This window comes from Parus major, chromosome 4 (assembly GCF_001522545.3).
Source record: "Parus major isolate Abel chromosome 4, Parus_major1.1, whole genome shotgun sequence".
NCBI classification, from domain to species: Eukaryota; Metazoa; Chordata; class Aves; order Passeriformes; family Paridae; genus Parus; species Parus major.
Genome location: NC_031771.1, coordinates 17,825,855 through 17,852,941, shown reverse-complemented (window position 1 = coordinate 17,852,941; position 27,087 = coordinate 17,825,855). Strand labels below are relative to the sequence as shown.

General features: G+C 39.6%; 1 protein-coding gene across 2 annotated transcripts in view; it reads right to left on the bottom strand.

Moving 5' to 3' along the window:
• GRID2 (glutamate ionotropic receptor delta type subunit 2) overlaps positions 1-27,087 on the bottom strand; it is a 673,180-nt gene that overhangs the window by 74,282 nt on the left and 571,811 nt on the right. For both annotated transcript variants that reach the window (XR_004496988.1, XM_015625795.2), the window contains exons 12-13: positions 25,959-26,097; positions 16,052-16,247 (exon numbers count right to left, since the gene is read on the bottom strand). Coding sequence is in view for 1 of the 2 variants with exons in the window: in XM_015625795.2 (XP_015481281.1) it covers positions 16,052-16,247; positions 25,959-26,097 (335 nt within the window). In the remaining variant the exon portion in view is untranslated. The remainder of the gene's footprint in view (positions 1-16,051; positions 16,248-25,958; positions 26,098-27,087) is intronic.

Genomic DNA, 27,087 nt, shown 5'->3' with positions numbered 1-27,087 from the left:
ACAGCTAAGTGCCCAGCTAATCATGGGCACCAGTAAATATCTTACTTAAGTGAATAAATAATTTCATTAGTTAGCACCAAACTATGTGAAAGGAAGTTGAAAAGCACACGCAACAGCACTGTAAAATCATGAACTTGATATTTTAGCACTTCCTCCAGTGTGTAGCTGGTATTACCCAGCATCTGTGCAGGGATGGCTTGAAAAAGGCCACCACCTTGTTAGAAAATGTATTCTCATCAGGGTTTTATTTATTTCACTGACAAACAAGATGGGCCATGTCTATGTAAAGAATGAATATCTAAACTGCTGTTGCTTGCTAGTTACATTTATATCACAACCTAACTTAAACATAACTTCTCTTACAGGACTCTCCTACGAAAAGGACAGTGGGTTGGACACATATATGCTAAATGCAGGGAAGAACTAATAATAATGCAGTTTTTCTCTGGCTCTCAAAAAATTAGGTACAGCATTGCACAGGAACACAAGTTGCCAGCACAGTGGCAAGGGTGGAGAAGGGCCTTAACTGATTGCCAAAGCAGAAAAATAATAATAATTTACTTGCCCAGTTCTATAGTATTGGCTCCTTGTTCCTTCAGCATAGATTTTTAAATGGAAAACTATGAACACAAATTTTTTCTTCACTTGTTAAGGGATACTAAAGGATGCTACACAGCTTCTGACACACTGATGATAAGTGCCTGACCAGGTTTTCAGGAAAAGCAGCTGCATGCCTGCATCTGCACAAACAGCCTTGCAGCTGTGCAGAGCTGTGGGTGGAGATACAGCTTCTTTCTGTGTGCAGTTTGATTATAACATTGTACTGCACACATGTGGGCTCTTCTTCTGAAAATATCATCCCTTCAGGCACAAAGGGAAAGCACAATTCCCACAAATCGACACCTATGTCAAGTTCAATGTAGTATCATTGCTGCTACATCATTCATGTTAAATTTAACGAAAAACTTCAATTCACAAGATGTATATAAGAAAGCAGAGTAAATACAGTGCCAAAAAACACATTCCCTCTTGTCTCATGGATGGCATGTCTATGAAGAGCATATTATATTGTAGCTGAAGAAGATAAAGACACAGTAATATTTTCTCTCGTCTCTTTTAAAATTTCTCTTGAGTTGTGTTTATTCCTTTTTGTCACATTTCAAACTCTTTAGAGCTGAATAATGCAAGTTCAGTGGGAATCTGAGGCCAAATACAGGCATCTACATTTGGCAGCCAGTGAATAACTAATAGTCAGTTCCATGGGCTTACTCTGTACCTACATGGTGCACACTCCAGAACTTAGGTCTAACAATGTATGAGCTGAATGAATGGGATAACTCACAGACTGTAAAAATGTGACAACAGCATAATAAAAAAATAAACAAATCTGCCAATTGAAAATAACATGATAAAGGTGAGATCAAAATTGCAGTTACAAAATTTACAGGAGGCTTGTCATGGGGTGTTAGAAATTCCTCATAGCTTAAAAATTTTATGGAGTAGTTACAACTAAAATAAACTGAAAGCTGTACAGGAGGTGTGCAGTATAAGTCCTGAAAGGATACAGTACACTTTGATGCAGTATCAGTCCTAAAGTGTACCATCTGAAACTCTATGGGGACTGAAGAAATCACCAGGCCTTGGACTACTATTAGAAAGAAATTTTAAAAAAACCCCTTCTGTAAGCTTCTCTGTTATTTGTTGTGATTTTTCTTCCTTCAGCCAGGAATGGATATGATATACTGTTATGTAAAATAATTCTTGCTGTCATGAGATTTTCCCTTTGTGATTCTGTTCAGTGTTTGCAGCAGCCCAGTCAACTTCCAGTTGGTGGATGGAAATACAAATTGAGCTGGAGTCTACCACTGACTGTTTTCAATGGATGCCAAATTTGAGCTAAATATTTTTCATGTTGGATGTAGGGAGAAATTAACTTTGAAGATACCAGAAAGGGTGTGGTAGAAAGAGAAAACCTTTGATGGGATGTTTGAGGAAGGTGGAAAAGCCAGCTGATTAGAGGCTGAATTGGGCAATTCAAGATCTTGAAAAGCAGGACACTAGTTTGGGAAAAGAGAGGTACAGCAAGAAGCATAGCAAAATCCATCAGATGCAACAAATTTATGTAATCTTTAGCTCTATGCTTGGCTGATATTTCCACTCCACTAAACTTTATTTAGATTTTTCAAAATCACTATAGTGTCTAAAAAGGTGGGGAGATTCTCATCACTTCACATGAGAGGATGTATTCAGAAGTACAATTCTCTAACTCAAGATTGTTATTGGCATCTATCAAAAGGCAAAATAATACCCTCAGTATTTTCCACAACTGTTGTAATTTACGAACATACGGCAAATGTCATTATATTAGCCAGAATTTTAGTATAAGCTCTTTTGAATTAATTCTGGGTTTGCCTGGTTTGATTCTCTTCTGAAATCTCATATTTTTCTGCTGTCTTTGCTGTGTTCCATCTGCTGCTCACTTTGTTAGATCTGAAACGATTTAATGATCACTCTAATCAAGAGTAAGATACTGTTTAAAGAAAAACAGCTTCTTCATTTAGCTTTCAGTACAGCCATAGCATAATCAAAGATGTTCAGTTTAATAATAGCATAATCTGAAGGACTGGAAGCACTTAGCAAATATTCATTAATTGATGCTCACATTTTCCTTTTGTGAGGAAACTTTCCTGCTTTTGCTGTTTACACCTGCCCGATGTGCACCTAACACGGTTGTGTGTTGCCTCCTGACTATGCCGTGAAACACAACGTTTGGACTCCAAGAGATTCATACAACAACTTAGATGTAAAGATATGGCTTGGGAAAAATTTTAATCCCGAAGGTACTGCTGCTGATAACCACCTAATTTTTTTTATGCCAATTTCTGCTTTTGAGCATGCAGTAGCTGTGGGCCTCCCCTGTATGAGGGATGAGCAGACCGGTGTCCTCTCTTGCTCCAGTTCTCAGTAAAAACCCATGAATAAGGTGACAGGATACTTGTACCCATTGAGATGCCCAGTCCAGCAGCTTTAAAGTGCATACTTGAATGCCCCATAAAACACCATGCTCAGAACTCCTGCCAGGTATGAAACAAAATGTAAAGATTTTCAAACTTGAGTTTGTCACATCTTTATGACCACATGCAGTTTAGAAGGCAAGGCCATCCCATTTCTCCATTCTGCAGGACACAAAGTATTTCAGGGTCTTCCAGAGGTAACAAATTCAGAGCATTTTGGGCCAAGTTATGTTGCAGTACCACAACAAGACTTGTCCTGGCCACCAGTATCTCATAAAACAGAGTATTAAAGAACTGCACCCAGAACTGAATGGAAGATTGAAGAGAAATTTAGAGGTTCCCTGGGAATTTGTATTAGAGAGAGTCAGGGACAAGACTCACTAATGGGAAGGTGCCATGTCCTAGATTTGTTTACTTACAGGGTGAGAATTCTTGCTAGAAAAGTATTTGTCTTTGTTTTGACTGGGATATTTAATTTTCTTCACAGTAGCTAGTATGGGCTGTGTTTTGGATTTGTGCTGTTGTCAGTAGCACAGGGATATTTTCATTACTGCTGAACACAGCTTGCACAGCGTCAAGGCCTTTTCTGCTCTTCCCACCACCCCACCAGCAAGGAGGCTGGGGGTGTAGGAGGAGTTGGGAGGGGGCACAATTGGTACAGCTGAGCCAAGGATACCCCACACCATGTGACATCATGCTGGGCACACAGAGCTGGAGGAAGAGGGGGACATTCAGAGTGATGGTGCTTGCCTTCCCAAGTACCTATTACACGAGTCCTGCTTTCCTGGGCATGGCTGAACACCTGCCTGCCCGTGGGAAGTGGAGAATGGATTCCATGTTTTGCTTTCATTGCTTGTGTGGCTTTCTCTTTACTTATTACACTGTCTTTGTCTCAAGCCATGAGTTTTCTCACTTTTGCTCTGCTGGTTCTCTCCCCCATCCTGAAATGAAGGGAAGTGACAGAGTGGCTCTGTGGGGCTGCGATGCCGGCTGGAGTTAAACCATGGCTGCGTTACAAGGAAATCCTGTTCCGAGGTCAGAGAGATAAAACAACACAATCTTCTACCCTTTGATTGATGCTATGACCAGAACTCTTACAGACTTTTATAATACAGCTGCTTATCTACTGGGTTTTTCATTACAGATGCATTGTGTTTTCCACCCATCTTGATCCAGCCCCTGGGATTGATATCTCTCCCTCTCTTACATTCAGCGGGGAATGGGGTCTGTTTTATTTGATTAAATAGCCCTCCTGCAAACAGCCATAAACACCAATCAGCCCCCATGCAGCAGGAAAGCTTTAGAGCTGCGAATAGTAAACAACTCTCTCCTGCCATTGTAATTCAGGAAGGGAGTTGTGCAGCCTATCTAGAGCAGTTATTTTATGCAAAAGAATAGAAGAATGATATGTGATTACAGCCTGGTTAAAATGCTTCTTAAAATACTCCACATGGCACTTTAATCCTCTCCTCCCATAGCTTGGCTCTTGAAAAGAAACTCATTTATTGTAGTTACATTTTCAAACTGGACAACCCCGCCACCTAATTCAAATGCAAGGAGACATAAACTGCTTGACAGCAATTTAACTAAAGAGAATAAATGGTGGGAAACCCCCAATTATAACAACTCCTCAACCTAAGGAAACATTCTGCATATTTAACAGAAGGAGTTTAGCTTTGTTTTTAGTTGACACACTTCAGGAAAGCCCACTTGCGTACCTGGCAATAAGGACAGAAAATCAAAGCACCCACAAGAGTCTCTGCTCACACCGTGACACCAGATCATGGTGCAGCCTGACAACTTGTGCAGAGGAGACTTTCTGCTTACTGTAATTATCCTTTAAAGAAATAACCCCCTACACCCCAAAGTCAGGATTTTGTTGGCATGAGTATGGTTTAATCCCACAAAAGTTAATCATAGGTTCTGGCAATTACTTTTGTGTAACAACTGTCCAGTTTGACCACCTGATCTGCTTCAAACTGGTCCTCTTTCTTCCCTCTCCCTCCTTAAACAACATATTTTTTTTTTACTCCTAACACTGTGAATAAATTAATAAGTTGGATTGATTGATATAAGTCAATAAAATTCTATATTACAACAAAATGCAGTTTTACTAGAATATTTCCCACTATATATATTGAAATGACTGTCAAAAAGCAGCCAGCAGCAAAAGTCTGCTCAGTGTCTTATCTCCCAGACCAGACCTGTTTTCAGATTAGATATTAGAGATCTCTCTGGCTGTAAAACTTCTATGTGCAATCAAATGCATACAGGTGTTTAGAAGCATGGACCCAGAGCTTGTAAAACAACCACCACCTTGGAGATGCACAGGGCTCCCCTTTTGTATTTGAAAAATTGCTCTTTTTTGCATTTTATTTCTCTCCATAGTATCTTAAACTCTCCTGTTTTGAGACTAGGATGACTTTAAAAGCAATCATCTGTTTTAATGATATCTTCTGATACTTAGAGGCTCGATGATTATATACGTTAAAGACTAGAAAAGTTGATTTTCCCAAGTATTCTACTAGTGCTTTTTACTTTGCAATTTAATTTTCCTGTGCCATTCTTATTACTTCACTAGCATGTCATTGCCTACCAGTATGTTTACTAATGTACTGACTATTCATGGATGATATTGAAAGATGCAGGCTGCCTTTATCTCTCCACTTTTTCCTTTCTATGAATTCCAGATGTAAGTGTATTAGAAGGAAAAAATTCAGAATCATTTCATGAGGCACTATTAAGTGTCCTACAGTGGAGACTTCCTACAGATCTACTCACTGCAATTGCATTTGCTGGTCTCTGGAACAGATATTTTGTTTGTTTAGTATCAAGTTGTTGAACAGAAATTACCTAAATCTATCAAAACTGTTTTATGAATGATTGGTATAGGAGCTCCAAAAACATCAGACAAGATCCCTCTGTTACCTCTTATGCTTCTCTCATGATTTTAGACTTGCAGCCTTGCAAAGTCACACTTTAAGGCTGGAACACAGGGGATGTATAAAATGCACTCTTTCTCATTATTTCTATTCCTCTCTTTTCTGTTGTATATATCCTTTAAACAACCTGCCATTCAATCCCATCATTTGCATTTTTTAATGCATCACAAAGTACTTGGGTATTATTAAAATACGTTGATACACAGAAATGATAGCTGGAAACATTTAAGCAAGAAAGGGAACACACTACCGAGTTCTGTGCCTGCAGCAAGTGCGCTCTCCTGCCTCCATCTATTGATCGTGAGACAGAGTCTGCATTTCCCTTGTCTGTGTGTGATACATCCCCAGAGCAGCCCACCACGCTGGGAGCCTGCAACTGGGCTTCAAAGTGACAGTCAGGACTTGGGAATGCTTCATCTGATTGCAAATGGAAATTGCTGCACAGATCAACAGTGAAACATTGTAAGCCGATGGAGATAAAAAAGGGGATGTGTAACACTGTGGAGAGGTGAAGGGTGGAAAGAAGAAAGGAATTAGAGAGCTGGGGAAAAGTTGGAGTAGCTGTTATCCAAACAGAAGGGACAGAGGGTCAAAAAGCAGACAAATGAAAAAGTAAGAGGGAGGAAACAAAGTGAAGTGAGAATTCAGAAGGAAAAGAACAAGCAGAGGTTGCTTGGGTCTGCGTAGGAGTCTCTGTAGTCCCCAGACACTCTCGGGAAGGTGGTGTTATTAATCTTCATGAACCTAGAAATGTTACAGAACCTCTGCAGGAAAAGCACTAAGTTAATGGAGATAAAACGGAGAATAAGAGCTCACAGGACCAGAATAACAGATGCCTGATAACTTGCATGTCCCCTGTAGCCAAACAGGAGTGCTCCAAATGCCAAACTACTCTTCTTTGTCAGGCATTTTGTAGAGTTTTTCTTTCTTAGGATAACAATAATACAAAATGACATAGCAATTTTTGACAGAAATTTTCCACTGATGCTTTTTAGAAAGGGATCTGGAACTAGATTTAGAAAAGAGAATGTGTGTTTGTTAAACTGCACAGATCTTTTGTCACCCTCCTATAGGAAAATATCAGCAAGAAGTTACCTAAAAAGTAAAAGAATAACTTCAAGTAGGACATTTTGCTCATCCCAAGTTTTGCTTCCCTACATGTTGCACCAACATGGCCCATATCTGATGTGACCACACTAGGAAAACATGCCTGGGAGTTTGTAACTTCCACCAAAAGTCCCTCTGGTTTAATAAAAAGCAATGTACATGCTACTCAAAAATCCAAAGAAGGGAATATCCCTCCACAAGCTGCTGACACAGGAGGAGGTTCAGTGCACTGAGGCACCTCAGCACAGCTTGCTCATCACACAGTTTTTGGTCATTTAAAGCTGTTGGTGATAACCTTTTTTGCCAAGGCAGTGCCATAGATTGAAGATCTTGGGAAGGTAACATAAAAAATTTTAGCAACAGTATTGGGGTAGATTTATGGGTTGGAAAAAGTTACAAACATTTATTATCTAGCAAAAGTTTCCTTGCATTGCTTTTTCATTATATATATACAGCATGTTTTCACTGTAAGATGCCACACCAGAACCAGTATCACTCTAGCAGCAGGGCCCGAAAAACAACTGAGACCTTACAAAACTGACCCCTCAGTATCCTTCTGCCCCAAAGAATCTCCATCTCCCAAACCCTTCCTGGCCCCTCCAGCAGATAAACTTTGATTTTAATTGAGAGAGCGACACGCAGCAGAACTTCCATTTTGCTACAAATATATCTGTGAAGACATTTCAAGTCTGTTACTCTTTAATAAATCCTGTGTGTTACTCAGGAGATGGTTTGTAACAGCACCCAGGAGAGCTGTTCCTCTTTCAGATCTCTCCCATGCTAATGCATAATAAATGCACTCATCACCTACTAAATACTCGCAAACCTTTTCTTTTATAGAATATGACAACAGCATTGCTCTGTTAGATGTGAATATGCACAAACTAAGCTGCTCATTTGTAGGGGTGGATCCAGCATCCTTTTCTGTTTATACTGTCCTTTCTAACAGGTGGCTCCCTAACAGAGTGTGACCAGCTCAGAGAAATTAGGCAACAAATAATACTAGCAAAAAAAATTCCTGCGAGTATTATCCTGACATACTCATGCTCAGCTTTTACGACCACTGATTGAAAATGCACCCTTTTTCTTAAACTATTTCCTAATTGTTAGTTTTCTTACTCCCTGATACCTTCTAAAATTTTCAATCCTGTAAAAATCCCAGCTTCAGGACAGAACTCAGTATTTCTGCAATTAACCACCTGTCAGTGCAAAGGAAAGCAGCATTCATGCTGCTTAGTTATTCAGAAATTTAAAGTCTGCCATATATAATGCTTGGGACTATGGCATTCAGATGTGATAGGACCATGGGAACAAATGGGGATACATACCAGTCTGGCAGCAATTCCCAAAGTTCTCAGCACCAGAAAAAAGGCACCAAAAGATAAAAGTCCTCACACAGGAATCCACAAGCAGTTACTCCACATGTGGTGGTCGAGGTAACCTCGCCATCAGAGTTATGTGTTCTCACCTTCCCTACCTATCAGACATATCCAGAAATAACAAAAAACCCAACCAACCAACACCAAAACAAAACACCAAACTCCTATTTGTTATCTCAACTGGGTTATCTAAAGAGCTGGAGACTGGGGGCTATTTCACACACAATTACTTCTACTAACACACAATAAGTTCTACTTTTTGGCACGTGCCTGAGGATTATTTAAGAGCAAATGGCTGGCAGTGCACCCTGGGCCTGCCCCTACACTCTTACAGAGTTGTGTTCCTGTCATCAGGACAGGGATGCACTCCAGACGTTTTACTCATGAGCCCATCTTAATTAGTCCAGTTCTACTAAGAAAAACATCAGGTGAAATGTCCACTCACAAAGGAATCAGTTTTCCTCTCTGGACTCTTTTGCCCCATAAGATGATGACTGTAGGGTTAGAGATAGGCTAAGTTGTGAAGTACTGAGCTTTACATTTGGCCATCAGGATGAAGGATCACTTCCCCATCCCATGTTAACTCCTCAAAGGACTGTCATCTATCCTTTCTCCAGCTGAAAAGTCTGGACTCAGCTCTCTGCAAAATGCAATTCTACAGGACTGAAGCAAAATTAGTTCCTCAGAGTATATTTTGCTGTTTCTTATTTTTATTGCCATTTCTAGTCATGGAACATGATCTTAGTTTGGTAACAAACTATTTGTACAAAATAAGCCACCAAGAAAAATAGGTTGCCATCTTAGGCACTCCTGACCATTTTCCAGAGAACAAAATTGCCTGTCTACAATAGCAAGGAAAGAAACTTGGACACCTGAATTAGACATCAAGTTACACATGATGAGAGTATATTTTTTCTTAATTTGGACCGAGTCAAGGCGAAGCAAGGTTTCAAGAGATAATTATCTTTGAACAGAAGACAGGATATATCTGTGGGGAGAGCCCTAAATAACCAAGTTTTCAGGCAAACAAGCATCTGAAAATAAGCAGAAAACTTCAAGATTAGAAAACTGCCTCTGAGATTAATGCAATGATGTTGTTGCTAATCAATGAGAGCATTCAAAAGAAATACGTAGCTGGCATCATTGAATCTGGAGAAGCTGAGAAATAACAAGGAGAAATTGCCCAATAAAATTGTATTCTTTCCCTATTTTCTTATTGTATCAGACTCTTAAGAACTTTTAGTTCCCATGCTCATCTTTTGAAGTTAGCCTTTAGCTCTCCTTTGAGGATGAAGGCTGAAAGATCAGGCACAGAGAGGCTGTTTTTTGACAAATACTATTCATCTGATAATGGTGGTGTTCATTAATTCAGTTCGTTCTGGGGTACAGCAGTTCTTTGGTTTCCCCCACACCCCATCTTTGCCAGTATTTAGATGGTTATCATGTGTGTTCCTCTCTCCCTTCTGATTTGGCAGCTGTAAAATAAACCAAAGGGAGGGAAAGAGCATAAAGAAGCAACAAAACAGAGCTGCTCAGTTGATGGGTAGCAATCATAGCACACCAGAGACCGGGTTGTCAAGGTTTTTGTTAGTGTAATAACAAAGGGGAGCATTAAGGAGTTTGAAGGAAAGACACGACTACCGTCTGGAGGGAAAACATACCTTACAGAAGGGTCCTTAGAGAAAGCATAAAGATACTTTGCTTGAAAAAGGAGTTGCACTGGAAGCTCACACAAATGATTTCCAATTCAGAAATGAGAAAGCTGCAGGGAGAGTCAGAATTCACCATGAAAGGCCTTGAAAGTCAAGGCAACTTCTTTTTTTTGTTGTTTTTTCTTTTAAATCCAAGAGCATTTTCAATGGAACTAAATGCAAAAGGAATTCTTTATAGAGGCCCCTGAAAATAAGAATGGGAGCTACTGAAATGAGAGGCTGGAGGACATATGGGTAAATCACAGACATGATATGGAAAGTAAATTGGCAAGACTTAGTTATAGATACTTAAGATACACCAGTAATAGAAAGAAAATTAAGATAATGAAGTCAGCTTCTGTACACTTTATGTTGAACTAACTTGTCAGGCACAAACAGCAGAGGAAAACACAAAAATTTTATTTCAGATGAAAGAAGCTCAGCTCAGTTCAAGAGAAGTGAAACTCCAAGCTGCCTCTGTGGACTCAATTTGTTTGGACTTAAGGAACAGTCATAAGTTATAGATGGAAAAGACTATGGTCCTGGATGTAGGATGGCCCACAAAAGTTGCAGAACAGCTCTGGAAAGTTTTCCAATAAAACTGAGAGATGAGAGACAGAGCAAGCAAAGACATTCTACCTTCCTTCTACATGGAAGGTAGAATGGCACAGCAGTGCAGCAGGACAGCAGCCAGTGACATCTGAGGTTGTTGAAGTGACTGGGACGTACACAGACTGACCTTTGAAGAGAAGTCAGGAGTAACTGGGGTAGCATTTCAGGGAGAGCAAAAAAGATGAGGTACATTCAGTAGCATGTAAGATGAAACAGGAGAAGATGAACTCAGATAAACCTTCCAGAAAACTTTGGAGACAAAAGAACACAGCAATAGTTGGCTCACTTAGTTGCTTAATGAGCACATGTCCATGTAAATCCATTTCTTGCTATGTAGGCTAACTCAAACTTTGACTTACCCATTCCTTTGAATAAAGCCCAACTCTGCAGAAAATAACTTTTACAGGTGTTCTACTCTAGATAAAACCTGTGAAAACTGTCTAGAAAGTCAAAGTTATATCAGACTTTATTATAGACTCAGAAGGGTTGGTAAGGGAGAGCAAACCTTTTGATAAACATATCCTGAATTCTGAGAAAAATGTGGTGTTAGGAAAAGTTTTGCATTTAGTTTTTAAAGCTATGCACAGAATCTGCTTCATGCTCTGTTAACTGTCACAGACCAGTTATTGTACTTCCCAAACACACTGAGCTCCTGAGCTAACCCAGATAGCTACTGGCCTTTTGATAATGCCTGAAAGTAACGCTATACTGTGTTTGTAGTGCTTTCTGGTAAGGATTCTAATTTTTATCACTGCTGTAAGCTTTTAAAAGCCCCAGATATGGCAGTAAAGATACACAGAATTATTGGGGGGGGGGGGGGAAAAAGCACAAAAAAAAGCCAGACCGTCCACGATAATGCAAAGTAAGGGCAGTCAGTGCCTTTGGTACTGCAAGGCACCTGCCAGCTCCAAATCATGGACTGCGCAGGAGGCAATAATCACAAAATAGCCAAACTGCACCTTCAGCTGCAGGACTGAACACATCAAGGTCCTAAGGGTACTTGTCAACCTTATTACTCATAGAGCAGACACAGAACCTCTCATCTGACCAAGAAGCATTGGTTCCAGAGGCAGAGGGGAATCAGGGAACTGGTGTCTGGGTTGATAATTAGCCTTCTATCCCACAGCTGTATAGTGCAGCCGATCCCCTGGTCATGAACTGAGATACACTGGAGAACTGTCACTGCATTTTCATATGCTCTCACCCCTTCTGCTTCCTGTCCCTTTCTTAGCCACTGCCAAACTGCTGAATCGTGGTGCACATCCAATATCCCAAAAGTCTGTCTTGGTTCTCTTTTGCTTTCAGTGTGCTCTTATTGGCCTGCTCCATGGCCAGACATGTTCACAACAAAGATGTGTGCACTACACATTAACTAGATTTTTTGTGAAGCAGTCAGTAAATCTGCTACAAGAATGGCAATTCCAATGGCAAATTTGTGAGTATATCAGGATAATTTATTAATTCAGGAGGGGTTTTGGCCCATCAAGTTAAGTCTTCATGATGTTGCTACTGCTGTAAACAAATTAAGCATATCCATGGTCATTTATTAACAATTTGTTCTAGCACAGAATTACAAACTGTTATTACCCCTTCTTCCCAATACAGATAATCTCAGCAGAGTTTTGTTATGGTATATTAATAAACATTTTTACTATTACAGTATTTTCAGGAGGGTAAAAGTGCCATCCACGGTGTCCAGGGAAAAAAATCGACCTTGCATGCTTCCACTGGCATTGCAATTAGGATCACAAGGAAATCCAAATCTCAAGACCAAATTCCTTTTGATACTGTGAGCAAGTTGAAAAGGAAGTACTACGAGCCTGCAAGGAATTTCTCTTAATGCACCATCCAGAAGCATTATTTCACCTGACAATAATTCACAAGTTTCCTAGCAGCTAAATATGTTGCAGATAGAGTTAAATAGACAGAAGAGGTTTCAAAAGCACTCAGATTCTGCCTGGGAAAGGAATTTTCCACTCTGTGCTACTGAGAAAAATGAAGATGCTGTAGGCTATGGTATCATGTTCAGAGGAACAAGGTGGGTAGGATAGGGCATTAGGCACTATTATACTCCAGGGAAGAAAGAGCAGACAGGGGCACAATAGAAGCGTTTCATTATATTTTAAATGGGAATAGTTCCAAGGATAGGAAAGCCTGTGGTGCTTGTAAAGGATTAAGCAGGGTAATGTGCTTTTTAAGAAGACATAAAGAGGTATGTAATGTGATATCTTTAAGCTTAAATGATTTTTCTTGGAGTCCTCAATGAATGTTTAAGCAGGCATGACTTGGGCCTCCGTAAATCCTCTCCGAATAAATAACTTCCACAAAAATAGAGATTCCTAGGACAGAATGAGATGCATATTTCATAACCTATGCAAAAAAAAGGAAAATCAAATTGAGACACATGAAACACTCAGGAATAATATAGAAAAAGAGAAGATAAAAGTGAATATTCTCCAGAATAATCCCAGCTTATATAAAAATACAGCTACCTCCCCATCCATTTTGATTTGAAGGTGCAGGAAGACAAATAACTGAGTGCTTCCCTACCTTAAATTCAGACCATCAACAGCTTTTTGCTGCCTTTTGAGAAAGGAAGAGACAATAAGTGGAAGAAAATATCTAAAGTGCCTGTACTTTTCAGGCTTTCTGCTGTTTGAGACCTGTTTAAAACTGCTCTCTCTTCAGGGTAAATCTATCCAGCTGCTCTCTAGCTGGACCTGTGGTATTTATAGCTGTTTGCTATGGATGGAACAGGAGCACACACGGTGATACGTATACACCTGATTTATGAGAGGAACAGGACCAATAAATATCAGAACCTGAAAACTTACAATGGCATGATCTTCCCATCTTATTTCTCTTGCCTGCCCTGCCCTCCTGCCAGGAAGAGCAGGTCAAAGCAGCAGAATGCCTGATTTAAAGTGGGACTGTGCAATCACTGTCATTTGGCTGTATTGTATTTGCACTCACACAGGTGCCACTGCACACAAAGACACCGGTGCAGCAAGCAGGCAGTCCTGCTGAGTGAGAGGGGTGAGGTGCTGAGTGAATCAGTGGTTGGCCCCTCTCCTCTTCCCCCTGTTTATATATACATTAGCATTAGACTGCTACTTTCCACACAATAAAATAGTGCCAGCTCCACTGGAGTTGTCAGAATAAAAGCAAGACAAAACTGAAGAACTTTTAGGATTTTACAAAAATATTTTGGGAAGCATCTTCTCTGAAGGCTCCTTGCAAACCTGGTTTAACCTCTGAGGTGGTGCAGCAAGGGGTGCTGTTAAAGATGGAAATATCCACTGCATCCCTGCATACCCTGCATACCTCTCCCTCCTATCCCAATCCCTTCACGATCATTTCTCAGCTGAGTGGAAGTCCCTGTAGCTGTTTGGAGCACCCATTAAGTCTCTGCTGTCTCACTTGGCACTCCAGGAAGGTTTGCTGAGGTGATGCTCTTGCACAGCCTGGACAAACTGCTCTTCAAGCACGCTTTAGTGCTGATGAATGGGAGAAACCAAATGAGGCACAGAGGAAGACCTGTTGGTGTATCTTGCCCAGGGTAATAATGAGGTTAATAGCTCTGATGTGGCCAGTTAAATTCATTAAAGACCCTGAAAAGCATTATGAAGCATATAAGTAGGCCAAGGGGACCCATGAATTCTTTCTGAAATGTTTTCTTTTTTTGAAATGTGTTACAGAGATTATAATCTCTGCCTTTTATCAGATACCTTTTAAAATATTTGTTTTCCTTGCCTAAGATTAGCTTTTAACATCACTTTCTTCATGCAGCTTTCTTCCTGAGCAGGCCAGCTACAACTTCCCTGTTGTAAAAAAGCTTCTGGTGAACAGCAGCTGGCAAATAATCTTTTTCTGTTTCATTTCTTCCTGTAAATTGAAGAAATTTACAAGGAAGAAAAAGGTAGGCACACGCTTGACATAATTTAGCTTTTTAACATCATCATTTGCCTATTCCTGGGAAGCAAAAGCATGGGTAATTAAGAACTTGGATGTTTCTGGTTTTATGGGTTTTAGGACAGCAACTGCCAAGTTTCCAGGAATGAAAACTCAGTGACTGTAATCTGGAATTACCTGCCAGCAGGATATACCTTTTGTTTGGTTTTTCAAGCTAAAAACTGTTAGTAAACACAGTTATGTTTGATGTACTTTGGTTTTTGATCCTTCTGAAACTCATTTTATAACTTGGGAAGGGAAACCAGAAAGAGGGAAGGTTCTTGGTTTTGTTGTTTTTTTTTTTTAATATATACAAAAGGCAAATCCCAGCTTTATCAGCCACTTACAAGCTGAGCTAAAATATGTTCTCTCAAAAAAAGCAATTTCCTCTAGCCAATAAATCTTCAGACCTTTTTTTCTTGCTCTTTCAGCTTATGACTTTATCTAAAAGGGTTTCAAAAGTGCAGTTCCCCAGGACCTCTCCTGCCTCTTTTTTATGCTGTTTAGTCCTTCAGAGGAGAAAATATGATCTTGGTTATATAGAGGTTGGATTGGGGATTTTTAAAACTCCAAATAATTGTTATTTTTCAGTTTTTGATTATCAAGAACTCACCAGTGATTTCATCATTCTTCTTAATATACTCTTTTCTCTTGTTACTAGAGTGAGAGCATCAGAAATGTCATGTTTTCCTGGCCAATAGATTTTGGTGGAGACAATAAAACAGAGTTCACCTGGATTTTTAGAAGTCTCTAAATTGAGATTGTAACAATGTAAACACACAATTCATGGATATTTTCTGTAAGAAATCATCACATATTGAAGTTCAAAATAAAGTCATCAAAATATGATATTTCTTTGATTTGAAGTCTGAATATAAAGATACAGTGGTAGGGGGGAAGCTTGTTCACAGTCACTCATAAACCTATATTGACTCTTATAATGAATCCTTTCATGGACTGGTGTTTCTATAAAAGCTGCAGCTGTCAGCCAGAATTTAGGAGGGAACTACTGCATTCACAAATGTGCCTACAAAGGGCTCTCAAAGTGTTTTTCCAGTGCTAAACCTACTACAGAATGTGTTTGTGAGACTCTTTTTAAAGCCAAATCATTCATTCCTGCCTTCCTCTCTCAAAACAAACATGACACAGAGCTACAACAGAAAGCCAGGATTTTCAGTGTTGGAAGACTGCAACAAAAGATATTCAGTGCCTTGTGTTCTGGGGTTCTGAGTCCAGTGTTCCCGTTCCCACTGCACCCTTACAAACACAGCCATCTCCTATAAAAACACTGGTAAATACCATTTACCGTTTACAGAGCATCTCCAGTGGGAAGCATAAAGGAAGGGTGCCAGTACCTTCTGAATGCCTGCAGTGGACTCCAGGACGTTGTTCTCGGAGCCGTTGCTCCTGTTGATCATCCTCCACATCTGGGAATACATGCTGTCCCTCTCGAAGGGGTTCATCCCTTTCACCCGCACGTGCTCGTACACGGCCGAGTCCAGGACAGTGCCGTAAGGAATATCCGTCTGCCTCGAGAGATCCTGCAGAGACCTGAGTTGTCAGGGAAGAGAAAGAGATGAGGGAGACTTTAATCCATGTTTTCCTGCACTGAGCTGTGCATCCATCTCATAGGTCACATCCTGTATTATTTTCAGCAATAAGAACAGTTTTGTTGTACTTTCATGAATTGCTTTTTCATCATATTTTCATGTTATCACAGTTCATGTTACTTAGTCTAACAAATCTGTTCTGCTTTACATGTTATCTACTCTTACCCTTTTCTATAAACCAAAAGAAATAAACCATTTTAGAAGTTTCTAAAGCATCCCAGATGGGGTCTGGTCAACCAAACTTGCTTTGAACTTAAAAACTGTATATTAGAAACATTTAAACTTTCCTTACCTCTTGGCCTTTATTTTCCCTTCCTGTAGGATTGTTCTCCCGTACCTTTGATTCTTTAATGGCACTCATTAAAATTTCAAAGTAACTACTGCAGTATGTCTACTGCTTAAAACCTGTTATAGCTTTCCCAGCACAAATTAACTGTGTATAAACTGCACAAATCTAGTGGATGACATGTAAGGACAGTCAAGGAGCTCAATGCTGTCTTAAAGAAAGCAATAGAAAATTGTAAAAGTTTATTGCAGACACAGAAAATGCAAACAGCAACGTAGGAAACTCATCAAATTCTAAGCTGTATTTCCAAAAAAATATAAATATGAAGGCTAGTGCACATGACCCTGTGGCGCAGGGCTAGGAAAAAATTAAATTCTTAGGTGTTGTGAGGATGGCACTGAAGAAAACAGTAATGACATCTCACAGCATATGGATGCCACAAACAAAACAGAAGGCAGGAAAAGGAGAAATCAATAGAGATCAATGGCAAGGGCTGAGTAAAAAAGAAATCCTTTGAAATTTAGACATAAAGGGCTCAGAAAAACATTGACCAAGAACTAAATTCTAGTCAGATAACATATAGTAATTATAAGGAAGGCATATATGTAATTGTAAGGAGTAAATAACTAATGGTATTAAAAACCCTCAAATCATCTCACTTTCTCCAACAAGACTGCATTCCTTTTAAACAGGGAACCTGCAAAAAACCTGTACATATATGGAATCATCAGAGGTGAGATGCTACACATAACATTTCCTGAAACCAAGTGTATTGGTCTTCTACCAATACAACAATACCAATAAGAAGTGCCCTGTTCTATGAGGAAAAATATGAGACCCTGGTAGACGAAGGCATTAGGACAATAAGCACTGTGGTCAGTTTGCAACTGAATAGTAAAAAAAATAAATAAATTATCAAGTCCAGATAAACATGTATGAGTGCTGAAATATTAAATATAAAATGACTGAGCTGTAAGAAAAAATGTGAAACCTCCTTACAGCCAGTGAACAAAAGGAAAGCAGTAAATATTTTAAAAAGTGGCAGTCAGGGGAGTTACAAAAGTAAGCTACTTAGGTCATGCGCTTAAGTTTAATAAACATATTGAAATAAGGATTAATAAAATTTTAAAGGCCAGTCCTGAAGTCTAGACATAGCCACCAGGTAGATTTCTCCAGGGAAAGCAAGTCAATCATCTATTAGACTTTGAAATTACTAAAAAACCACTAAGAATTTCAAAAAGTACTTCCTCTCGCCAAACAATACACAGATGGTGGAAGCATGGATAATCTTCAAAGGAGGAGTTTAGAAACATTTCCTAGCATCTCTGGGTGGCATTAGAAATATTCAGTCAGAGTGGATGCTCTCGAGGGATTTCAAGGGTAACAAGAACAGCTTTTGCAGAACTGAAAGGCTGAACAAGAAGAGTGTGACCCTGTGGATGAGGATAGCAGTCAGAGCTGAAGCTGAGGTGCTCAATGCTTGCATTGCCTCACTCTTCCTCACTGAGGTCTTCCAGCCCTTTGTGACTACAGGCAGGGTTCAAGAAGACAATGAACAATGAGCAGGAGGTGGTCAGGTAAATCCCAACCAGACAAAGCAGGGATTGATTGGGATCACTAGATCCATAGAAGTCAGAGTGTGCTGGGAAAGCTGGCCCATGTCCTTGCAAGGCCACCTGCTTTAACTTTTGCAAGGTGAAGGAGGCTAAGGGAGATCCCTTGCTACAGGAGAAAGAAAATACCTAGACTATATTAAGAAAGTGAGAAAATATGTTCATGGAATTACTGCTGGTTGTAGTACCAGCAGTAGAACCTCATGGAGTGAGTCCTCTCAGCACATTTCTGAGCACATGAAGGAGAAGCAGACGACAGGCAGCACTCAGCATTGACTCACCAAAAGTAAGTCACGCCTGACCAATTTGGTTGCCTCCTACACTACAATTACTTCATTTGTGGACAAGACTAGAAATACTGGAATAGTAAACCTTAACTTTAGCAAGGCAGCCTGCCTATCTGCCTCCCACAGTATTCTTGTATCCAAGGAAGGTCATTAGGCAGCTGTGTGGGAAAGCAGGTTTGATAAATTCCTGATTGACTCACAGCATATCCCACCTGCAGGCTGCTAACAGGTACCCCAGAGGTCTAACCTGGGACATGTCTTAATCAATGACTTGGAGGAGGTAAGCAAGCACCCTCCTGTCAAGTTTGCAGATGACATGACATGGAGGGACCAGCCACCTGCTCAAGGACAGGCTGAAGTTCAGATGGGCCTAGAAAGGCTGGAGGAATGTGCTGTAAAATTCATAAAGGACAAATAAAAATCTCTGTAGCTGGGGATGAATAAAACCCTGCAACAACCAGGCTGAGCACAGCTCTGCAGAAAGGCACCCTGCTAGGCAGCAGTGGGCCTTGCTGAGAGCTTCTCCATATTTTACCATTAAGCAAAGTGTTGTGCAAAGTGCTGACAGTCTATCTGTCAAAAGCATCACTGATGAAAGGCACTAGATAAATACAGCATATTGTATTCATCCACTCTGTTACTGCTGCCGCCGCCAGTACATTCCTGTAATCAACTGGCAGCGCTCAGCAGTGCAATGAGCTGTCACAAGATGCATGCTGCAACGTCCTGTAATTGTCATTTGTCATACTAGAAAAGTGTACAAAAAGTATTTTTCCAGTCTCCAATTTCTAGTGACAACACTTAGTAAAATTGCAATCATTACTTTACAAGACTCTGTATAGCCATATAATTTCTAATAAAACAAGCAACAAAGCATTTTTTTTTATTTATGATTGCTAAGCAAGATATAATTGACAGGTGTATCTGCTGCCACAAATCAGTTAAAAACAGCACAAAAGAAAAAGAGCTCCTGTGTATAACTTTGTTATTTTCAGAAGGGCAAACCAGCACAAGACATGAACTATTAAAGTGCACTGCAGTACTACAGTCAGGTATGGGAAGCAAAGAGGCCGAGAAGCAAGTGTGCTCTCACACCCCAGCCACCAGCAGCAGGGAAATAACAAGGAGAAGAATTATGTCAATGCCTTCAGGAAGGCATGTTGTAGTTGCCACGTCTGGCATTAACTAGAGTCTGCAGTGCCTCACTGTTAGGTGTGCTATCCTAAAACGTGGGATGCCTCCCAGCTGCCCTACTTGCATCTTTTCACAGTTGCAGGCAAGGTTCAATGCTGAGAAAATGATGACAAGAGGACAAAAGCAAGATAAATGTAAGTGTAAACTCCATGGATGTGCTAAATGCTGTTGGCAGTAAACCCAAAGTTCTGGTTCACCTGACCATATGCTGAGGAGCAAGAAACAAGTTTAGGAGCCTTGAAGGTGTACACGTGTATATTCTGCTGCATAGACAAGCTGCAAATACAGCAAAGATGTATCACGTGTCAGTGACTCCCTCCCCTCACACAAACATGTAAAATGGGATCATAATATCCCTATATATGACCTCCTTTGGAAGCTGTTTGTTTAAGAACTCACAACTCTGCAGACTATTGCTGAGACACTCAACCTAGAAGCTACACCAAAACAAAACACTGCAAAACAAAGAGAAATTACAAAATTTGAGAGAAGTACTAGCATAATTAAACCACTGAGGTTCCTTTACAGAAGAAAGAACTCCTAAAACTGCTTTGTCTCCAGCCTGGTTTGTAGGTTACAGGTTGCTTGGTGTGCCTCTGCTCCTGGGTTAAACAATTCATTCTCTTCTCAGACAAATGTCTTTAGTGCACATGTAAATCCTCAGCCTCACTCTCTCCCCCAGTTTCATGACACAGCTGCAACACCAGATCTCAAAATAAGGAAAAAGCATTTGTCAAGCCAATTAATTACTACAAGGGGATCCTTTGATGCCCAAATCCTGATTCCATTACCCACATTGAAATGTAATTTTTCGATAGTTCTCAGATGAACTATCTACAAAGCAAAGCACTCATTAGCATGAGTAAGCAAATGATAATTTCACATTTTGAAATCTTCTTCTCTTTTAATTTCTAGTTTTGAAGCAATAAGGTAATGAATGATAAAATCTGTTTAAAAATATGAAAAAAGCACATATAGTGGAAAAAATTGTTAAGAAAAGAAAGATACTTTAACTGAGCTTGTATATAGACAAATTCTACTTCTAGGGAAGTGACCATGCAGTCTGGTCATTTTGCTTATTTTTGTCTATCACTCATGCAGCATTGTGGGGAAAAATATTATGTGTGGCCTTTATGGTAAGTGTTTTTCTCATTGCAATTACTGGGATAATACCAATATTATCCCAGCATCAATATTATCCTAAATTAACTAGGCTAATAGGGCTATTCTGAGGAGGAATGTAGTCATTTGAGGAAGAATTATTAACAGATGTATTTCCCAGCATTTGTTGATTTTGTTTAGTATTCTACACCTTAATCAGCCAGTAGTTGTCAGGTCACTTTCATTTTATGGCTTTGTACAAATCAGTTACTTTGCAATTTAAAAAATTGTCTCTGCCTCCAGGTAGAAGAAAAACATAGTAGGATTAGGATATGTTTCTTTTTATAAATTCAAATCCTACACTCAGAATTGTAACACGTTCACATAGGTCAGACAAAGGTGTTAAAAAAGTCCACAGAAAAATGTTAAAAAGCAAGAAGTCAGCTTCATAAAGAAGGAATTTCTTTAGGTGATAAAACACCACTGCCATCAGAGAGTTGGGCATCAACTTATTTTTGTAAACCTGGGTTACTGATCAATTCAGGCTAGCTGTGCTAGACTTGGGTGCTGCATAGAGCTGTCTGTAAGAATCAGTTACTAAATTTTCAGCAATAAACAACCAATGTCATGGCCTACACTGAAGTTCTTATTTATGACTAATTCAGATAACGCTTTCCAGTTCTTTTGTGCTATTTTGTTCATTTGTCTGGTTGGTTGGGGTTTTTCCTAGGACACTAAGGATTAATTCACAAGCAGATTTAGGGTTAGGGAACAGGGCACATTAAGCCGAGGGGTTTAGCTGTTGTCAGGGTGAGCTGTAGCAGAAACCTGTAATATTGCTTGCAGGGTGAACCATGTTAAAGGGAAGATTAATGGACATGCATTGGGCAATATCTAATTACCATGTTCTGTGCAACCCCCTTACAGAAATCCTGCAGTCAGTTGCACTGAGCTGTACAAAGCCTTAAGGACTTCTCAGCTTCAAGTGAATCATGGTTTAGCAAAATGTTGTGAGAAGAATGGCTAAGAAAGACAGACCTGATTTCCCACTATGCCTCCATTTTTGGAGGCCGAGGTCTCACCTATCAAACAAGACACACTTGTTATGAGATGGAGAACATAATGGGAACTTCTGATTTTACAGAAGACAAAAGATGCACGCTTACCCCCCACAACATGTACAAGCTAAACTCTTATGCTTCCACATTTTAGAAGTGGATTAAACTTGAAACCAAGCTTTCAAATGGCAAATCATTTGACTTCTCTGTTCACCCAACTCCCTGCAAAATGTCAGTGCCCATGAGAAGGTGGTGACACCCTCTCCTAACCCAGAAAAAGAATGCAGTAATTTGCATAGAATCAATCTCTGCCAATGGACTCAAATTTAGTCCTAAAGGAATCATAAAACCTAATAATGTTAACACTGGCTCAGTGATGAAATTCAGAATGTAAGCACCTCCCAGAAATAGCTCCGGACCTCCAAATTTATTTGGCATTTACTAAGAAAAGCCACTCCTAATTGCTAATAATTTATGTTACATTTGAGAAAGCGACCTAAAGATTTAAAACGCATAGAAATCATGCTTTGCTGCCACAGTGTTTTGGCATTTGAAATGCTGACTCTCTTGATTTAAATGTCATCTGCAATGTGGGTCAAGTGTGAACAAAAGATGCATCCAGGAACTACTTTAGAACTTGAGGTCCTCTGCTCATGATATTGTGTGTTGGTAGAAGGTGAAAAGTTGAGCTCCCGGAGGTATTAAGAGTAGCCATTTCTCTGGAAAGGCAGATTTAACACCCATTCATTTTATTCTAGTTTCTCTAAATTAATTTTAAAATTGCAAAAGTTTGATTCAAATTGAACATTGAGGCAGAGCACAAATGCCATCAGGTGAGGTTATGCAGCAAAGATCTACTTTGAAACTCTATGGAGAAAGGGAACGCTTATTTCTTTAAGGGTCCTCCTTTCTGGATGGACTAATAAAATCCTGCATGCTTTGCCACTCAAAACAGAGCTCTGGATACCATGAGGCACTGATTAGGAAGAATGGCCGAGCCTTCCCACCAACTGAACAGGGGAAAGCTGCAAGATTTCTGAACAGAAAAAGCTGAAATATTCAAACGTATCCAAAAGGTGAAATGCAGTAACTACCAAATGTTTCATGGAAATGAAATAAATGTGCTGTGGGCTGCTTGAATCCAACTATCTTTTGTAAAAGATATCACAAGGACCATACCTACAACAACACACTGTAATATCTGATTCTAGCTGGAAATGTGAAATGAAAAACTATTAAATACTTTTTATATATGTGAAAACCCACTGACTTCAATTTCTTTCCTTTTTTCCTGGCTTGTGTAAAGCTGACAAGCACTACCACCAGAATCTGGATTATTTTTTTAAATGCTTATACTCATTTCCATTCTGGCCTTGAAGGCTCCCCAAAGTACAATTTGAACTGTTAAAAAAAATAAAAAAGAAAAAAGGAAAAAAGGAAAAAAGAAGCATCAGCTTTTTTCTTTATTGCTTATTCATGTTTTCCACTTTGCAGTAATTCAGCATGATAAACAAACAGCCTCTCTCGTATGTGCTGGTTGAAGTTCCAATTTTGGCAGTTTTGTAAACTAAAGTTTTGTACTCACACCATAGTTAGGATAACTTCATTCCCTAATGAATACTAAACACATCTAATTACTCTATTTTTGAGCTGGAAGTACTGTTGAAAAATGTCTGTTCTTTCATTCCAGGAGCTTTCCAGCTGCAACATTTTCTACTGAATAAAACATTTTCAGTGACTCTTCCCATAAATAATACAGCACAAAGACCAATGTAGTCCCAACTGTACATAATAACCTCAAAATTCCACTGAGGCTTTTCTAGTGACATCATAATAAACGGCAAGAAAAAGCTGAAGATATATTAAATTATAGTTTGGGTATATGTTATTCTTTTTTACACGTCATAAGAAAACACAGGCATTTGTCACAGTAATTTGAATATTTTTCTGGAATACTTTAAAATTAGAAGGGACATGATTTCAAAGCAGAATGCAGAAGCATATTCCATTCTTGTAATGACAAACTGAATGAGTGAATATATCATTATAATTTATTTTGCATAAATAAATTCCCATGTTGTTTCTTTGCAGTCCTTAGTCAAATTTAAATCTTTTAATACCTAATAAATAAATCAACTTCCCTCAAAATATCAAGGTCAATGTTGACAAACATTGACACAGAATATTATTTTATTCCCATACAAATTTTGAAGGCATTATTATTGAGACTCCAAAGTCAAATGATTGGATTGTGTTAAAATACCCCAGCAGCATTGCATCATGTGAAAATCTGTTATTCAGAACACAAAAGAAAATGGTAGCTTGATTTAAATGGTAACACAACTGTATCAGGGGAGAAATTTTCTCATTTTCTCCTGACTTTAGTCTGTTTTATATATCCCTGTCTTAGAGTATGGAGCTTTCTAATAGATGAAGGTGGTAAGGTTTACCTCAGAAAGGAAGGATAACAACCACAGAAAATTTCCAATTTGGAATGTAAGGACTGGTAAAGCCTGGACAATTTGGTCCATGGAACACCAATTTCTCCCTCCACCTTCACCACCCAAGAGTGAGGACATAACTGTGCACTCAAATCTAAGTACTGCTTCTGCTCTTGGGTCCAACTTGGGCTTCAATTGTAAATGAAACTTGTCTGCTATTGCAGATGTTTAGCAGCCCATGTGAAAGCCTGGACTGGTTTTCACTCATAGAAAATCCTCACCTGGAGGAGAAGTACATTTGTGTGAGCACAGTGACTGCTGGCATGCAGTGATGCTTGATCCTGACCTGTGAATTCACAGGAGGCCAAGGCTCCCCCTGCTCAGTCTGTGATAGTGGCTCTCTGTCTCAAGGGGAATTTCAGAGAGATTTTGAAAGCAGCTGGACTAGAGGCAGAAAGACCTCAGGTCATGATACACACAAGTCAGGGACTTGAATCAATGATTGTACTGGGAAAACAGAATTTTCCCTAAGGTCAGCATTGAGCCTGACTTGAAGGTCAAGTTCTTACCTTTCTGATGGAAGAAATACAGTGAAATGTGTCTCTCTTCTTTAAAGTCACTGTGATTTTTGCAAAGAAGGATATAAAAGAACGGGTAATTTTGTCACTCTCACATACTTTCAAAAACTTGTAGGCTCAAGATTAACCTGCTATGAAAAAATGGTCAGCTGCCCCTCACAGTGCTTGGCTAGCTAATGCTCCACTGTATTTTCTAGTCTCTGCTTTGACCCAGGAGTGAACATTTGAAGGTGAAGGATGTTACTGTAGTAATGGGAGCAAGGATAACTCAGCATGAAACTTGCTGAAGGAGAGGATCCTGGAGTACAAAGGTCAGAGAGAGATGGTAGGAGACCTAGAAAGGTTGCTGTAAAGGTATGGAAAGATGACATGATCTTCAGAAAAAGACTGGAAGGTGTGACAGAAAGAGTTCACCATAACTGAACTGAGGGGAAAAGAGCAGGACATTCATTTTTGGAAGGCATAAAAAGCAAGGGAACGAATAGATGGAGTAAAGGGAACGAATAGATGGAGTAAAGAGAACGACATGATTGCTTATGTAGCAAGAGAGTTCCTGGGAGCAGAAGGAGCAGAGATGACAAGGAGTGAGTTTGTTACTGTTTGTTTCTGTTAACACATCTCTGCTTTGGCAAGAATAGGTGAAGTCAGCTTTGAGCTCCCTATACATTGAGGAAGCATTGGGTTCCTTCCTGACCAAAGTGTCAGAACACAAATATTGTGGAATACATCTGAATGGAAAGCAGAGCTGGAGAACAAAGCGGCAATTTATACTTTCCTATTTCAAACACTGATACTGTGTGGTCAGCTCAAACTCAGTTGCTTCTTTCAAAATATGTATGTGTGCAAACATACATATGTATGTCTGCCACAGGGAAAAGCATCTGCTAGAGGCCAACCATTCCAATCCTAAAAACAAAGTGTCTCCAGGGAGACCAACAGTCCATGGCATATTGTTATTTTTCTAACTTTCCAACTACTTCTCAGGAGGATAAAAATTTATTCCTGTTCTCACATTTAAGTAGAACATTTATACCCCTCTACATGTATATTTATGTTCGCCCTCCTTTCCCTTGAATCATTCTTTATCAACTTACTGGATGGAGTTCTCAATGCGTGTGATGGTGAGGAAAGCTGCTAGGTTGGCCGTGTAGGAGGAGATGACAATCAAAGCAAAAAGCCACCAGGCTCCCATCATCAGTCGGGTTGCCAGGGTTGTGTATGGAACCTCTCCTCCTGCGGGGAAGAAGGAAAAGCAAGAGTTTTCATTTGGCAGAGGAATGCTTGTGCATTGCTCAGGATATCTAGACCCCAAGGTTAACAGCATAAAGCAGTTCATTAAAACCTGGTGCTTCAGTGAACTGAGCAGGATTTGGAGCTGCACTTTCTATGCAACAAAAAGCACTGAAAGAAGCCCACACTGTCAGTTGTCATTCCTGTGTTTAATCTCTTTTGCTATTGTGCCTTTAATTGCAGTTCATCTGCCAGTCCTGTCCAGAAATGGAAATAGACTTCTAGATCTCAGAACAAAAGCAGCCAAAGTAAATTCTTACAATGTTCTTTCCTTAGAGATCTTATCTACAAACGTTAATTAAGTTTTTCTTTCATTCTGGGGAACATAAAGTCAAAAAATCCCATCAAAACACAATTACTTTTCACAGTTCTGTAGGCAGGCAGATGCTAGTGAGAACCATATGTATGTGTACAACTTGCTGCAAGTGAACTTGGACACGTAGGAAAAAAAATCACACGTATTGAAGAAGAAAGCAAACATTGTTTTGTATTCCTATAGTTGCTTTCCTTTAAAATCCAACTGCCATGTAAACAGAACATGAGCAGCAATTAAGCCTCCCAGGATGAGCTGCAAACTATCGATTGTGTGACAAGAGCCTAGTAATGCAAACCATGAAAAGCAGCAGTTTTTATTCAAATAACTGCACCAAAACACACTAGTTTGGAGTATTTATTTGCAAGAGCTCTTTCTGTTTAAAAATATATATGAATCTCACATTTTTAGATAAAGGAAAATGTTAATATTTTTAAATCCCCCTTTTAGCTGCAGTGTGTTCTGTCACAGCTACCAGTAACTGGGGGGGATAGGTGAACACAGCAAACACCCACAGTCAACTGCTCAAGATGTTCACCCTTTTCCTCTCCCTCTAGACTCAGCAATTTGAGAAGCTGATATCATTTTTGAGGTAGTTTTCTCCTGTGCAAAATCCTATG